This window comes from Hyaena hyaena, unplaced genomic scaffold (assembly GCF_003009895.1).
Source record: "Hyaena hyaena isolate Hyena2069 unplaced genomic scaffold, ASM300989v1 scaffold_337, whole genome shotgun sequence".
NCBI lineage: Eukaryota > Metazoa > Chordata > Mammalia > Carnivora > Hyaenidae > Hyaena > Hyaena hyaena.
In genome coordinates this window covers 1,850,481-1,868,139 of record NW_024080966.1, presented here as the reverse complement: position 1 = coordinate 1,868,139, position 17,659 = coordinate 1,850,481, and the positions used below count along the sequence as shown (strand labels likewise).

Sequence of the window (17,659 nt, the reverse complement as noted above, 5' to 3'; positions counted from 1 at the left end):
TTCAATTTTTTAAAATACTGATTTATTTTTGAAGAAGAGAGAGACAGAGTGTGAGCAGAGGAGGGGCAGAGAGAGAGGGAGACACAGAAACTGAAGTAGGCTCCAGGCTCTGAGCTGTCAGCTTGACCTCATGAGCCATGAGATCATGACCTGAGCCAAAATTGGGTGCTTAACCAACCGAGCCACCCAGGTGCTCCAAATTGAAAGTGTTTTAAAAAACAAGAAAGAGGAAAAGGGAGGGATGGAGGAAGGACAAATGGCCACCCAGAAGGCCCAGCTAGAAAAATGTGGCACATGAACATACTCTAGACGTCTCCTACAGAGCATGTCTCTGTCAGACTTTCTGCCCACCACCCAATACCTGTAAGGCCACAAGTCTAAACGTCTAAACCAAACTGACTCCATGACAGGCTTTAAGTTTCCCCTCTAAACTAGAAGGCCTGAGTTTCAGCTTCCCGGAAACTATCAGGTAGTTACACATTGCCCAAGGCAGGAGTAACCACCCTTGCAACACCCAATCAAGAAAGGCCAGCGACCACCCTCCACATTGTTAAGGGAGAGAGGCCTGGAGATAGAAACTATAGATAGGACCCTGTTACCTAATGTTAAAGTTAATCTGTTTGGGGCGCCTGGGTGGCTTAGTCGGTTAAGCGTCCGACTTTCACTTAGGTCATTATCTCACGGTTCGTGGGTTCGAGCCCCGCGTCGGGCTCTATGCTGACTGCCAGCCCAGAGCCTGGAGCCTGTTTCAAAGTCTGTGACTCCCTCTCTCTCTGACCCTCCCCTGCTCATGCTGTCTCCCTCTCTCTCTCTCCTAGAAATAAATAATTAAAAAAATATTAAAAAAAAAAAAGTTAATCTGTTAGTCACCGAACAAGACCCTAGGCTCGCTCTGTGATTGGTTGAATTTAAACGTACTCTAAATGCTGTAATTGGATCCCGCCAAAAGTAACGAATACTCTAGACAATGTGTATGGTCAAACCCGCTGTCAATGATGTTGAATAATTATGACTGGATCACTGTTCCCATGTCACCACTTCTGTAACTCCCCAGTCTCAAACCCCATAAAAACCCTACTCTGCCCTTGTTCGGGGCTCTCAGCACGGATCCATGCGCTGGTGAAGTCTGTGAGTCCGAGCTTAAGCCCGTAATAAAGCCCTTTGCCTTTGCATGCGTGACTCGGTCTCCCTGGTGGTCTCTGGTCGGTGAGGATACCGCGATCTGGGTATAACATACCCTTACCCCAGCCTCCCCTGGGATTGAGAGTCTGGCAGACTCAACTTCTGGCTGGGTCTTAAATTTCTGGGCTCAGATCCGAGTAAGGGCTGAGGATAAGATTTGTAGCCACATTTTCTGGTCCTCTCCATTTCCCCCTTTAACTCTTGGGTGCTACACGCTTTTCAGTTACCCTTCTTGGGGGACTTTCTCTTTACCTCTTCTACACACTGGTGGGAGATGATGAAAAAGCACAAAATACTGTTAAGCTGCTCTTTTCTAGTCATTTGAAGCCTAATTTTATAATAAACAAATGTCTGGTAATCAGTTGATACTCCCAAAATAGATTCTCTTAAATATCCATTGTAGGTAATAAATGTGCATGTTATTAATTTACTATATTTGAGATATAACACAGAGGCTCTCCCCTTGAAGGCCAGCGAGGAAAAAAAAATTCCCACTCTTAAGCTTGGGAGAGATGTTTGTAATTCTCAAATGTTAACACCAGAGAGCGCTACGTTCACACCACCCCAGCCAAGCCTCTGGCTCTCCAACCCGGTAAACAAGTCTTCTCAGAACTGGTTTAAAAGGGGGTGGGGGGGCGAAGGGAAAGGAGGTCAGGAAAAACAAAACTAAGTTTAACTATTGCCCAAGCATCCAGACAACGTATCTCAGGGTTGTTTGTTTCTCATTAAAATTTGGCATGTGAATGTGAAGTAAACAGGGATTCCAATCAACTAATGGGTTAGAGGGTGAGGGAAGCAGGACTGTGGATCCAGTTGAGGACATCTCTGGGAAGGGAACCAACTAAAGGACACACTCTGGTCTGTGCAATATATATATATATATACATATATATAGATAAATATATATGTATATATATATTTTTGATCATAATGCTAAATTTCCTAAGCTTTTAAAATTAAGCTTCACAAATGTTCTAATCAATCCAGAGAACAAAGGGAGATCCATCCATATATTGGGAATAAGGAACAAGATTTATCTATGAAATTTCCAGATTCACAAAATAATGAAACTGGGGACAGATGATTAAATACGCAAAATGATCTCCAAAGATTCCTTTAAGGAGAACCTGACATAAAGCGTTTACTTTTTTTTTTTTTCCTGGTCATCTAGTTATTCCCAAAGAGTATATTGAATGTCTACCATATGGAAGGCACTGAGTGAGCCCCAATGTAGAATTCAGAGGTAAACTGGTCAGTCCCCTCACTGAGTCCTTTCCTTAATGGGGACAAGAGAGATTGCAGTGTTGCAGTGGTGGTGGCCCAGGAATGCACTAGCCGAGAGGCCTGAGGACACTGGAGGAAGGGAAACACAAAATGCTCTCAAGGGAGTTACACCTGGGAAATGTATTAGGCTGCCCAAAGTTGACTTCAGCAAGTGACTACATGTGATAGCAGCCTCTCTCAGCCTCCTCATCTGGTAGAAAGATGTGCAGACTAGTTCTAGAATTACACGGATTCAATTTTCTCAGCAAGGCTTATTTTCCCCTGTTGTAAGCTACGATGAACTTAATTCTTCCCAGCTCCCCCAGTTTCCTACTTGAGTCAACATTTAGGGTAAGGCTCAAACACACTTAAGCTTCCGTCATAACACACAATTTGGGAAATGGAGTGTTCCCTATATTCAAATGATTTTGAGGGGCCTTCAACAAAACGCCTATTAGGCTAAAAAACTGCTTAAATTTGAACTTCTAATTTCCTATCCTGCGCTTAAGAATATCAAACAATCAGAAAGGACATAAAGAACAATTCTTTTGTGTTCCATGTTCGGTACTGAATTGAGGTAAAACCTGGCCTTTCCTTCTTTCATTATATACGTGAAACTGGAAAGCTTGGCCAACAGTAGTTTCTCCCCAAAATTTGGTTTACAAGTAATGACATCAACTTCCAAGGCTGTTTCTTTTTTGTTTTTGTGGTTTTGTTTTATTTTGGTTTCAAGGTTATATTATGGTCTATTCTTTGGGAAAGAACTGGTGTTGGCTTACTTAAAAAAAAAAAAAAAGAATTTACAATTCTGGGTTGGGTTTCCAGGGTGTTCCTCAAGCCTGGGTCTCAGCTATGTTTCTTTAGCCTGAGCTAAGAGTTTTGTTGAATGTCTACTGAAATCATTCAAATATAGGGAAACTCCATTTCCCAAACTGCCTGTTATGGTTGAAGGTTTGATTAGGTTTGAGCCCTACGCCAATCTTGTCTGTAACGAGTGCAAGACAACCACACAGGCCCTAGAAAGGCACTTCCAAATCACTCGACTGAGAACTTCACAACTTGCAGAGTGGGAATGGGTCCTTTAGAAGAGACAGAAAGAAACTGAGAGAAGAACTCACAGGTAAAGCCTACCCAAGCCAAAGCCTTTACTGCAGGTAGAGAACAACACTGAAGAAATGCTTTCAGTGCCCAGCCCTTTCTGCAGATTTGGAACAATTTTTACCTGTAATACTGCTCTCCCATTCCTCTCACCTGTTGGATGCAACTACCCTATTCTAAGAGAAAATCCAGACTTCAAAGCACAGGTAATAATAGAATGCCCTGTCAGCTTTGATACTGGGTGTACCACGAGATGCAATAGTTCACGGGTTCAAGCATTCTAATGCCCTTTTTATGGAGAGGGTGGAAAATGGGGGCGAGTGGCAATTTAGAGAAGGGGGAAGAGAACAAAGGGCAACAGACAGAACAAAGTCAAACTGAATGGAACAGGCAGTCCTACTTTTAACTTCATTAAAAGTACAATCTGGGTTTCTGGGGGTGAACCAGTTAACTTTGTCTGCTTTTCCTTCCCTCGTACTTTTTCAAGCTTCCCCAATCAGTCCTTGGGCTCCTTTGGGCCCTAATTGGGTTGGTAAGTTTGAGGCTGACCAAGGACAAGGCCTCTTGTTCCCTCCTGAAAGACTCAGTGGTCATGTATTACATTTCTAACCCTCACAAAGTATGCCTCTGGTCACATGAATGGATCAAAGAAAATCCATTTCCATTCTTGGAAAAGCAGCTCAAAGCACATGTTCCCTTGATGGTGCCGCTGTCAGTCATTTCTGTGTGATCAACAAACACAATTTATTGAACACTCACTTGGGACACCATTGGAGGATAGAAAGATGAAGGCATTGCTCAAGGAGGTGAAGATACCTAGCAAGTGAAGCAGGTACTCACATAGCAAAACGTAACACCGTAAGTTTTAAAAACTGCATTCGGTTCCTACTATCCCATTTTCTATTATATTTGCCATTTGCATCTCAGATGCTGATGGTGATGAGCCTAGAAGGCTCTGGTTTATGCTTAGGCAGTTTGGCGTCTGAAATTAACATCTTTTAAAATAAAAACATCACCTTTCCTCTTCCCCACCTTACCCTCCCCCTCAACTATTTAAACTCGACTGAGAAAGTTGTACTTCATGGGGAATAAAATAATCCAATCTCTTTGGATTACCTTAACCTTATTATTGTTTTTTAAGTTTACTATATTCATATAGAGTATATGCTATCAGAATTAATCCTTCAATATACAAGGTGGCTGTTACCCTTATTTTGTAGGCAAGAAAACTGTGGTCTCATGTGGCTAAGAAAGCTAACACAAAGCGAGTAAGAAGTAAAGCTCAGATTTGAACCTGTGTTTGTATGACCTGAAGCCCAGCCTTCAACCACCACACCACAATGCTTCAAACGCACTGAAACTTAAAATGGAATCCATCACGTTTGCAAGACTCCTTAACCCAGTGCAGAATGTCACCTGTCTGAAATATACCAAAATCCTGTTTGAGATGAAAGCTGCATCTGTCCTTTAAAGGTGTTACAGTGCCAGACACACTCCGGGATTAGAAGGATGTTGACCAAAGAAGCCAAGTTATGTGTGTGTGTGTGTGTGTGTGTGTGTGTGTGTGGTCACAGGCAACATTTCTTTTTCCATATTTGTGGTACAAAATATAACCACAAGAGCAAACTTCTTCCCTTCCTCTTCCAAAGGCACTGAAGCCTGACTTCCCGGTCTTCAAACAGAAAAATCTCGAAGTCTCAAATACGAGGGATCTTGAAGAGATGCAATAAAAGCTAGACACCCTCAGGTGGTGGATTTTGGACAGTAAAGTAGTCAAGTAAGGAGCATGGTAGCAATGGGAATATCATACGTGTGTGTGTCCTGTTGTGTCTTTCTATATACACATAGTTACCATACCTCAGTTGACAAGCATCCGTTTTAAGATTGTATTCACATACCTATTTTCCCAACCATCATAGCATGGCTGAGGAGGAAGGGGTCTTGACTTTCATTTTCCAGATTAAAAAGGGCACACAAGGGGCACCTGGGTGGCTCAGTTGTTAAGGGTCCAACTCTCCACTCCAGCTCAGGTCATGATCTCACGGTTTATGGAGTCTGAGCCCTGCATGGGGCTCTGTGCTGGCAGGGCAGAGCCTGCTTGGGATTCTCTCTCTCCCCCCATCGGTTCCTCCCCCACTGTGCCTGTTCTAAAGAAATAAATAAACTTTTTTTTTTTTAAAGGCACAAGAACTTACTTGAAAAACAAAAAGCAAAGCATTATTCTGAAAATTCTAAAATGCTGACGTACCCTGAGCTTCAAAGGAGGCATGAGAAGACCTCACTTTGCTTTCAGCTGCCCTCCGGGGAACAGCTTGCACACAGACTTTCAAATCTGGCGGGCAGCTCTACAGTTGCTCTCTTGCACCGCTTTATTTGCAGATGAGGAAACCCAGGCCCAGAGAGCCACCGAGAGACTGGTCTCAGGAGTGACAGGCGGAATCGGACAGGTCTCCTGACCCTTGCTAGGCCCGCCAGGCTCCTCTCTGGGGAATGGCAGCAGCTCAGCACACTGATTCCAGCCGGGAGAACGCTGACTGTGGTTCGCGTCCCCAGTCCCACCGCGAGGGCCGGCAGCCGCCTCGGCGCCGCGCCTCAAACTTAACGAGCGCGAAGGGACGGCTGGAGGTTCTCTAACAACAAAAGACAAAATTACGTTCCCGGGGGTCGGAATGTCCTCCGGGAGCCGTGGGGTGTGCGGCACGACCTCGAAAAACACAGGCCTCTAGAGCAAAACTCTTCAACCTAAAAGCGGCAAGGGCCAGAGGCCGGGCGGTCTAGTGGGCTCCTCGCTCGCTCGGGCCCGGGGAAGGGGGTAGTGGGGAGGGGGGGCTGCGGGGACGGCGCCGGGCCAGGGGTCGGCCGGCGGAGGCGAGCGGCAGCCGGGCCAGGCGGGGTCCTTCCGGGCAGGAACTCACCGATCCGCGCTCCGCGCGGGCCGGCCCTTCCTCTGCTCCCCTCCCCCCGCGCGCCCCCTCCCCCCACGGCCCTTTCCCTTTCTTTCATTCCGGGTCCTCGCGCTCCCACCCCGGCGGCGCCCGCTCTGCCGCTCGCCCAATGGCCGCGGGGCCCGGGCGGGCATCAGCCGATCCGCCCCGGCTCCCGGCCGCTGAGAGCCAATCAGGGCGCCGGGGGCGGTCCGGGCCGCGGATAAAGGGAGCAGGGCCGCCGGCGACCCTGCAGAGCCGAGAATGGGAGAAGAGCCGAGCTTCTGAACAGCACTCCCGGCCTCCTCTCCTCGCCGCATCTCGCTCTCGCGGCCCGCCCGCCCTGCCGCCTGCTCGCAGCCCAGGTAAGCGCGCCGCCGGCCCGGGGACTCGAAGTGCTGCGCGCCGTTCTCCGAGCCACCCGAGTCGCCTGACACCCCCCCCTCCCCACCCCTGCACTGGGGCCCAGAGCGGCCCCTTTCTCCTCCCGCCTCTACGGTGCGCCTCTGCCCCCGCGCCCTCCGTGTCCTTTCGTCGCCCGCGCCGCGGCTCCCGGCGACTCTGGGCTGGCGATTGTGGGGCGCGCTGGTCGCCTGCCTTGGAGGAGGGCGGGGAGTTGTTTTGATCTTTCTTTCGCGGCTCCCGGCCCAAAGCGCCGCCCCTGGAGGTCGCTCAGCGAGGCGAGCGGCGGAGCCACTACTCGAGCCCGGCGCTGCGTGTTGTGTGCGCTGTGGATGGAGTGGCCGGGTGGCCCCGTGGGACCCTCGCTCTCTCCTCTGCGGTGGCGGGCCTTGGGGGACCGTCGTGGTCTTGAGGATCTGTAGACGCCTAGCTTGAGGCGAGTGGCAGTGAGCGTCGCCAGTCCTGGGGGCCCTGCACTGTGACTGAACAATGGGGAGAGCCCTGGTCGCGGTGTGGCCAGTTGGAGAGGCCTGGCTCGGCCGAGGCAGCGGCGGTGCGCTGCCCCGCCCCCGAGGCCCCCACACCCCGCCAGCCTCGGCCCTCGGAGAGATATGGCCCCTTGGGCGAGGTCCTGAGATCCGGACGCGGGCCCGAGGGGCCGGCGCTGACTTTCAGGACCTTAAAGTGGGAAAGGGCTGCTCTCAAAGTGGATTATCCTAACTGCCCGGGGGGCGGGAAGCGGGGATCCCCCCCCAGCCGCAAATCCGCGAAGACCACAAACAACGAAGATGAAGACGACCAGGCGTCGCCCTCCTCGGAGTCCGCCTCCAACTGCTTCGGCTTCGTCACCTACTCCGTGAACTCGGGAGAGAGATCGCGAGTGAAGATTAAGGCCGTGACCCACCAGCCTGCGTATTCCTGCTCGTCCCGGTGCGATCCCGATCGCTCCCAGACCCCTTCTCCGTCTCCCTCTCCGTCTCCCTCGCCCAGAAAGCTCCGGTGCGTGGACCAGCGAGAGCTGGAGAACCCAGAGAGACGCGAACGCCACTCCAAAAGGAGAAGGGCCAGGGAGGGCAACCCCAACAATCCGATTGACTTTCTGTGGCTGGGGTGAGTGAAGAGGCAGAGAGGACGACCCCGGAACCGGCGACAGCTGCAGAAACCGCTAGAAAGTGCAGACTCCCATTTTCACCCCCCAAGCTTGTAAACTCGGCACCTCGGAGGCACCAGTCTGTGACAGTAGACTAGAATGTTGGCATCCAGCTCCTCTCACCGAAAAGAGCGGGAAATCTGGAACGGAGGCTTAAAGGGAGAAAGTGTGGCTTGGTGTTGGAGGTGTAGCAGGTTGGGGAGGAAGGCCAGAGACTTGGGTTGTAGCTTTTAGTGGGAGCTGAAGGCAAAAGGTATTGTTCCTTCGGCCTTCAAAGGCAGGGAGAGGGGTGGGGCAGGGATGAGGGGGGTATGTGACCGACCAAGGACCTCTGGAGGAGGTACGCAAAGGTTCTCCAATGCAGGAGACCAGACAAGAGGAGGTTCTGCTCTTCCCCAAGGGAAGGGGTGAGGCTCTTGGAGGGAGAAGCAGTTCTGTTTTCAGCCGGGCAGACCTGGACAGTTGCCCACAGAAACTTAGCCACTGTACTTCAGAAAGTTGCCCAAGTCGTTGGAGGAGAACAATATGTTCCCTTTCCAGTCACTCTGGGCCACTGAGCTGGGAGGGAGGGGTACAACATTTCCTCTTGTGTTGGCGGTTTTCTCCTCTTTCAGAGGCTTTGTGGCAGTGGCTTGCAGTTTATAGTGGGCCTCAGCTTTTGAAAACCAAGATCTTTTTGTTACCCAAGTGGGAATTTCCTCATTACTTTGAAAAGTTCTCTGGTGGAATCTGAGAATGTCCATCACAAACTTAAATCTGTCTTCCTAAGTGGGAAAAGACCCATGGAAATGATGCCAGTGTGCATCTTAGAATCCAACAGATCAGCTCTTTGGACATCTTGGGGATTGGGAGATTGTAATAGCTGTACTGCTTTTAGGAAGCCCCCCAGCCTTGTAAATCTTCTAGCTTAGCCGCCCTGCCCCTTGTTTCTTCCTACCATGTCAGTGTGCGGTGTGCCTTGTGGAGACGTGGACGAATCTCCAAAGAGGATTTTTCACTGAGATGCTGGCTTGGTTGCAAAGAAAAGGCAAGACTGACCAAGAAACCTTGTGTGGTTTTGTTTTTTGGCTGACCCCCTTCCCCCCATGTCTAAGTAGCAAAAATAAGAGACTTCCCCTACATTGGCTACACTGAGGAAATAGAGCTTAGTCCTCACAAGTGTAGATTCTAGCTTGAGGAAACCTATAAGGAGATTTTTGTCTAATATCAAAACTTAAATCTCACTGAAAGCAGAATGAATAAAATGTGCCTTTGAGAGTGTGACTTCCAAAGGGAGGGGATGACCTTCCTCCTGTGACTTTGTGATTTAATCGTCCCTATTGAGTTCTTCTGGTGGAGGATGGAGGGTCCGGTTTGGAGCATGTGGTCTTAAGTTTGGTTTTGTTGGTTTTTCTCTGCAGAACAACTTCCACCATGGCCACCTCTGCGAGTTCCCACTTGAACAAAGGCATCAAGCAGGTGTACATGTCCCTGCCTCAGGGCGAGAAAGTCCAAGCTATGTACATATGGGTTGATGGTACTGGAGAAGGCCTGAGATGCAAGACCCGGACCTTGGACAGTGAGCCCAAGTGTATAGAAGGTGAGAGACTGAGCAGACTGGGAACCAGGTGGGGCAGGGGTGGGAGCTGACTGAAACTGAGCTACTAGATTTGGCTACTTTATTATTCTATTTGTAAAGCTTTTATAACGCAGGGTTTTTCAGACTTCAGTCGACTTTAAGCTCCTACACTGCCTCAAAACCTAACAACAATGGACCCCTTTATTGAAAAAGAAACTCGCATGTAAGCCAGCATATTGAAGAAAAAAGATTAAAAGTCTAGTTGGGGCATGAGGGGGGCTGCAGACTTGGCTGACTTAGGCATCCCTACATAGTTGGCTCTAAGGCGTCCCCAAGAACCTGATTTGAAAACCACTGCTCTAACCTGACCATGCCATCTGCTTTACAAACCCTTTGAATACTGTTTCGCACTCTTTATCAGCGAGGTTCTAGATGGAAAGCAAACTCTGTAAAGTGGTTTCTAAATACGACTAGCCATTCATTTGTTTTTAGTTGATGCCACTTTTGGAAATTCTTAAATCACCTGATTGCTTATCACCCTAGGAGCTATTACATGAGTTGTGACCTTCATTTTTCAGTCTAGACCAAGCCATAGCTCTCTTCTTTTTGGAAGGAACCAGAGAAAAAATACCACCTTTTTACCTACTTTTAAGATGGCTTACTCTTTTGATAATATTCACACAGGAGTGAATGCATGACCATAAAATAAGGTATATATTGTATACCTGCTGTGTGGCAGGTATTAGACAGGCACTGGGGGTACAAGGTAAGAGTCTGGTGTCTTCTGCCTTCAGGGAACTTGTAGTCAACTTGAGAGCTGTAGAAACCAGCTTTTAAAACATAGTAGAGTGGGGTGCCTGGGTGGCTCAGTTGGTTAAGCATCCAACTTTGGGCTCACGTCATGATCTTGCAGTACGTGAGACAGCTCAGAGCCTGGAGCCTGCTTTAGATTCTGTGTCTCCCTCTCTCTCTGTGCCTCCCCTGCTTGCACTGTCTTATAAAAATAAAACATAAAGAAAATTTTTTTTAATCTAATTGGGAACGTGGGTAAATGATAATGGGAGCATCCTTGAGTAAGTTCTCCTGTTGTCCGTTTCCTTATCTATGAAATAAGGATATAACTTGAGCTAGAACAGTCTATAGACACAGTGGGGAGAAAAATTAAAGAAGCAGTACATGTGGCCCGGTGGGTGAATCAGAATCTTTGTTTCTCCTGTTTCAGTTTTTTAACTGATAACTAAGATGTCAGAATAGTTCAGTGTTTATTTTTGAGAGGTGGGCTTAGAGGGGAGAAGACAGAATCCCACACAGCCTCCACCACAGCGTCCTTGCAGAGCCTGACTCCAGGCTCGAACCCACAAAACCATGAGGTCGTGACCTGAGCTGAAACCAAGAGTGGGACGCTTAACCGACTTAGCCACCCAGGCGCCCCACCCCCGCCAGAATATTTCAATTTGTCTCCCTCCTTAGCGAAGATGTCATTCTTGGGTTGTTCTTATGACTTATTTTTCTTGAAGTGATGCAGTGGTGGTACGAACTCACATGGGAAGGACATTAAAGCTCTTGGCACAGTTAATCTAACAATAGAGTTTGCATATTAATGAATCACTGACTTCCTGCGGTAAAAGAGTCTATGTCTTTAGAGATAGAAATGTAAATGAGGGGCTGTACTCTTACCTGAAAAGCCATGCATTTGTAAGTTAATTGTTCCTTCTCTTTTTACCCCAGAGTTGCCTGAGTGGAATTTTGATGGCTCTAGTACTTTTCAGTCTGAAGGCTCCAACAGTGACATGTATCTTGTCCCTGCTGCCATGTTTCGGGACCCTTTCCGCAAGGACCCCAACAAGCTGGTGTTCTGTGAAGTCTTCAAGTACAACCGAAAGCCTGCAGGTGTGTATAGGATAGGTATGGCTATTCATCCCCAATCCATGAATGTTGTAAAGAGGAGGGACAGGATATTCTAGAATCGGTACTGGGAACACTAGACAGTCTTAGAACTATTCCAGGAGTTGGGGCAATTGGACATATATCTCCACCCCGAACTGCCTCATTCAAAGCAGGTATGTGGCCCATCTTCCCACGATCCCGTATTTGTTGTATAGAACAGTGAATTCCTTTAAATCTGTTTTCCAGTAGCGTTCTCCCATGACCCAGCCCTCCTGCCTGCCTATACATTTGAAAAAGCTGGATTCTGAAATCAGAATGTTGGGTCTAAATTTTGGATCTGTCACTTACTGGCTATAAAACCTTGTCAAGTGATTTATCGTCATACTTCCTTTCCCTGATTTTAAAGTGGGGGCGGGAATCCATCTCCTGTCTGGGTTCACCAATAACATAAATGTGCCTCAAGGGTCACTGTAACTGCATTTTTGGTTTTTGCCTGACGTGGCTGTTGATCCCAATTCTTAGCCATTCATCTTTTTAAATTCAGCCGAAGATCCACCACTGTTAGGTCTCCCACTGTGCTTGCAGCAAGTCAAGTAGTGCTTGGGCCTTAACTGCTTTTGTTTTGAGAGGCAGTGTACCATGTTGTGGTAAAGGGCATGAGCTCTGAAGCCAAGGTAACCACAGGTTTCCCGGCTCTGCTACTTGCCCTGTAACTTGGGCAGGCCATCTGATGGCCCAGAGCTGAGCTGCATTTTCTCATTTGTAAAATTGGAGGCTTCTAATACCCACTTCAGGGTGGCTAGGAAGATGCAATTGTGGATTTTCCATAATGTAGAGGTCTTGAAATGGTTATTGGGAGATAGTTAAGCAGCTGATAATAAGTGTACATTTACTTATTTTTTTAAATGTCTATTTATTTATTTTAGGAGGGAGTGAGAATGCATGCACAAGAGAGCAGGGGAGAGGGACACAGGGAGAGAATCTCAAGCAGACTCCACGCCCATTGTGGAGCCCAGCACAGGGCTCAGTCTTGCAAACCATGAGATCATGACCTGAGTTGAAATCGAAAATTGGACACTTAACCGACTGGGGCACCCAGACGCCCCTATGTTTACTTGTTTTAAAGTTCTTTTTGAGGTTAGAATTTGTTTCCAGATGAGCTCATCTCATTTTAATATTTTACTTTTGTGCTAGCCAACTCGACCCTTAACCCTCTCACCTGGAATGTGAGGGCCCTAATAGACCGTGATTCTCTCAGTGAAAATTGTAGTTTGGCTCTAAATGCCTGAGAAACTAGGGAGAAGTTTGACAACTCAAAGCAGCTGTCTTGTGAATAGAGAGTTTTAAGTGCCTGACATGTGGTACTTGGGAAGCCGCCAGCATGCCGATAAGGTGCAAACTTGCCCTGTTCTGATCTACTGCCATGTGATTGTTTGTGACCCAGGAGTATCCCTACAGATGTATGATTACGACTTCTCCCGTTTTCCCCACTTACGTTGATGGGACACCAAAAAAAGGTTTATTCTTCGTCAGTTCAGCTTCTAGTTTTCATTTGAACTTTATGGAATCTGAAGACCTTTTACCCATCAGCGCTATGATTCAGTGTATTTGTCCATATGTCTTTAATGGCACATTGACTCTTTCTTTTTAGAGACCAATTTAAGGCATACCTGTAAACGGATAATGGACATGGTGAGCAATCAACACCCCTGGTTTGGAATGGAGCAGGAATATACTCTCATGGGCACAGATGGGCACCCTTTTGGTTGGCCTTCCAATGGGTTCCCTGGGCCTCAAGGTAAGTTCCCTTGGTGAGAGATGAACCTCCTGCTACCTAGTTGCTTAATTGCCAAGGAAATTCCCTGTCCCCAGAGATGAGAGTGACTGCTTATGTATCAGAAAAGCTATGGGAGTATCCATCCCTGAGGCTGGCTGAAATAATACTGTGAAGAGGCCTCCTGGAGCCCTCCTCTTACCCATATCCAGACATGGCTATTTAGACATTAATATGGAGGGAAACCCTTTGGTTCCACTGAGGTTATGGCCAGAAGGAGCCCCCTGCCTACCACACCCCACCCCCAGGTGAGGGCAGGCATAGTGATTCCGGAGAGCAAGTGTTGAGAGCTTTCTGATTTCTGACTTTTGTGAAAAGGATTTCTTGGTTTTCCTGGCTCTTGACATTTCATCTTAACTGCCTCTGCAGGTCCATACTACTGTGGTGTGGGAGCAGACAGAGCTTACGGCAGGGACATTGTGGAGGCTCACTATCGGGCCTGCTTGTACGCCGGCATCAAGATTGCCGGGACAAATGCTGAAGTCATGCCTGCCCAGGTAAGTGACCTGTTCATCTAGAGGACCTGTGGGCAGGTGGGGACTTTGCTGGCACCCCTCGTTAACCAGAATCTTACGTGGGTTGGAACAGAGGTGAGAAAAGAGGTTTTGGAGCTTCTGAATTGGGGGACGCAGTTGGCTTTCTTTTAAAGGCCAGCCTTGTTCTCTCTAGTGGGAATTCCAGATAGGACCCTGTGAAGGAATCGACATGGGAGATCATCTCTGGGTGGCCCGTTTCATCTTGCATCGTGTATGTGAAGACTTTGGAGTGATAGCAACCTTTGATCCTAAGCCCATTCCTGGGAACTGGAATGGTGCCGGCTGCCACACCAACTTCAGCACCAAGGCCATGCGAGAGGAGAATGGTCTGAAGTGAGTGCCTTCTTCCTGCTGGAACCATCTTATTTTCTTTGCCATAGAGTGTGAGGTATTGGGGCCAAGTAACCAGACATGTTGGTTTTTGCCTTAGCTTTTAGCACTTGGCTTCAAAAATTGTCTTCCAGTCCTATTGTTTTTTCCTATTTGAAGAGTACCAAAAAATACTCTAGGAATAGAATTCAAAACTTGTGATGGGGAAAAGAGGACTTAAATTAATGCGTTTGAAAATCTTTAATATGAAATAGAAATAATATAAGCATGTGAATGAACCTAGTGCTTATGTAATGGGTGGGGGAAAATCTTTGATTAGGGTCTTTTCATTCAACAAGTACCATCAACTGAGTGTCTAGTACCATTCTGAGGCACTGGGTGGGACACATAGGTAACAAGGCAGAGTTGCTAGCCTCCTGGAATATTTGATCTGTGGGCATCACAGATTTTGGTGAATTAGAAACTGTCTTTGATGGACGAGTCCCTCCAATTTTTTTTTTAAATTTCTGAGGAAAAGAGCATGAGCAGGGGAGGGTCAGACAGGGAGGGAGACACAGAATCTGAAACAGGCTCCAGGCGCTGAACTGGCTGTCAGCACAGAGCCCAACATGGGGCTCAAACCCATGAACCATGAGATCATGACCTGAGCTGAAGTCAGACGCTTAACCGACTGAGCCACCCAGGCGCCCCAAGTCCCTCCGTTTTTGGACCCATACTTCCTGAACCCTTGCCCTTGAAGGGCGATTTCCTGGTGCCAGATTAGACCCCCATTCTTTTCCGTTTCCTTCAGGTACATTGAAGAGTCCATAGAGAAACTGAGTAAGCGGCACCAGTACCATATCCGAGCCTACGATCCCAAGGGGGGCCTGGATAATGCCCGGCGTCTAACTGGATTCCACGAAACGTCCAACATCAACGATTTTTCTGCCGGCGTGGCCAACCGAAGCGCTAGCATCCGCATTCCCCGGACTGTCGGCCAGGAGAAGAAGGGTTACTTCGAAGACCGTCGCCCCTCTGCCAACTGTGACCCCTTTTCGGTGACAGAAGCCCTCATCCGCACATGTCTTCTCAACGAAACTGGCGATGAACCCTTCCAGTACAAAAACTAAGTGGACTAGACCTGCAGCCATCCAACCCCTCCTAACTTTCCATCCTGCCTCCGTGTTTGCCCCTCTCTTGACTGTCCTAATAGCTATAACTCAAAGGGCAGAGTATCAAGGTCTTTTATTATTCCTCATGCCCAGTTAACATCTCTTGCTTTCTTTGGCCAGAATAGAGGGGTCAAGTTCTTAATCTTTTTACATCCCCCCCTTTTTCTTCCCGTCACTGAAGCTGTCTAGTACATTAGTGGGGAGGGGGTGGGGAGACATAACCACTGTTTCCATTTAATCAGGTGTGTTTGTCCAATAGGTGTAGCTATCCGGACAGAGCATAGTATTTGTGAAGGGAGGGGGAGGGCTTTTTCTTCCAGGTAGCTGAGTGCTGGGGTGGGGGTGGGGAGGGCGGGTTACTTACTCTAGGTTAAGTTAGGATTTCCTCTCTTGGTGGGAAGTTCCACTTTGTATAAAGTTATAACCAGCTTTCTGTTAAAAGTGAGACTTAGGAGAGAACCAGGCAGGAAAATGGGCCCTGTCCTCCTGGTACAGCGCTTCCCTTACCTGGGGCTTAAATGCCCTCACCTGAAGACAAGTTCAGCAGAAGGATGGATTGACCTACCTTAGAAGAAAAAGTTCTTATTGCTTGGTCCTCCGTTTATAACACAAAGCAGAATAGTATTTTTATATTTAAATGTAAAAACAAAAAAAATTATATATATGGGTGTGCAGATATGTGTGTTGTTTTGTTTTGTTTTCCTAAAGTAGGAAAAACATTCTGATCCCCGGGAGCCAAAATTTGACATGAATAGTCTGGCTAGAAAGAAGGGATCTCCTTTTGAGTGAGGGTGAGGGAGGCGTGCTTGAAAAAGTTGGCTGTGTGGGACTGTCTGTTCCCTCACCGCCACCACTGGGCTTCTGTGCCCTGGCCACTCTGGGGAGCGGGTAGACACTGGGTAACCGGAGCACGCACGTTGTGGAAGGAGCAGTCACCTGGGCCCTGTGGCTTAGATTTAAAAGACACACACGTACACACAGAGGTTTAGAGTTAAGAGTTGGCTGGTCAACTTGAGCATGTTCCTGACAGGTTTTGGGAGATTATTTTCTGGTGGGACTCGCATGTCACTAAAGCAGGCCTTTTGATATATTAAACATTTTTAAAAAGCAAAACAGGTTTAGGTTTTAATCCTCTATTTGTAGGGTTTCTGAGTCTTTTGTTTTACAGAGATTGCTTGTTTGCTTCAACTGTCTCCTTCCCATCTCTGCCCTCTGAGGAGAGGCGGGGAGAGGCCTGGCGTCAAAACACTTGTAATTTTGTATCCTGCTGTCTATTCTCTGAGTATGAGCTACTCCTTTCCTTTGGGAAGGTTCCTGAGGAGTTATTTTTTCTTTTGTGTAATAAAAAGCAAACCCCGCCTCCCCCCCTACATTTTTCCTACTGTTTCTGGCTGTTTCCATGTTGGCTGCGGCGGGCCGGCTGTGGTTTTCTTTTGTCATGACGACTTCTAATTGCCATGTACAGTATGTTCAGAGTTAGATAACTCCTCACTGTAAACAAACTGTTAACTGCCCAGAGCAGCTTTCATAAATCAACCTAACATTTATAAGATCTCTTCCGACTTGATTCTTTGTGTATTCTTTTAAACCCCCCTGTGCTGTTTCATTCTTTTCTTTCTTACCAAAGTTAAGGGGAATTTGGGGGTTTGGGTTTTGGTTTTTTTTTTTTTTTTAAAGAGGCAGAGTAAGCTCAGGTTTACCTGTTCTAGGGATTTTTAAAAAATCTATCTTGAGTCATGTTGGCAACTGGCTCTTCCCTGCACTTTGGGTTTTTAGAATCTTGGGATTAAGAAATACCCTAGCCCTAGAGTTTGGCAGTGGGGTATAAAACCCAATTCTCTCCTCCCTGTGCTCCAGAGCTTGGCTTTGACTTGTAATGCTACAACATGTTTTAAGCACCCCTCTGGCTTAATTTTATAGCAGCCTGAAGTCATTAATGTGTTATCGAGGGTTCTCACTATCCCTTCCTCTTAATAGCAAGCACTGACCCTCTGGCTACCCTGGTTGAAACCTCCCAAGGCTGGCTGGGCTGAAGCCCAGCCAGCCCAGATGCTTTGGATATGTCTTACCTTGCGCTTGCCCCATGAGCTGTTTATGGTTCTCCCAAAAGCTCCATGTGCCCATGTGACCCCTCCATGACCTCGTTCTTCATTCCTTTACTTGGAAGGTAGTTCTCCCGTCCAGCCCTTGTTTCTTCGTTCATTTCCACACCATGCCAGGTAGGAACACCCTTTTCAATAGTGCCATGTGCATACTTGTACATACCTCTAGCAAAAAAGCACTATTCATCCAACACTTTGATGTGCCAGGCATTGTGGGTAATAATTACGGTCTTCAAAAGGTA

The 17,659-nt window shown here is 47.6% G+C and overlaps 1 protein-coding gene across 1 annotated transcript; it reads left to right on the top strand.

The window, feature by feature from the left end:
* Positions 1-6,729: 6,729 nt before the first annotated feature.
* Positions 6,730-16,871, top strand: GLUL (glutamate-ammonia ligase). Its single transcript, XM_039249312.1, has 7 exons — positions 6,730-6,832; positions 9,420-9,598; positions 11,306-11,467; positions 13,116-13,262; positions 13,668-13,795; positions 13,968-14,167; positions 14,955-16,871. The coding sequence occupies exons 2-7, from the start codon at positions 9,433-9,435 to the stop codon at positions 15,271-15,273; spliced, it is 1,122 nt and encodes a 373-aa protein (XP_039105243.1). The 5' UTR covers positions 6,730-6,832; positions 9,420-9,432; the 3' UTR covers positions 15,274-16,871.
* Positions 16,872-17,659: the final 788 nt, after the last annotated feature.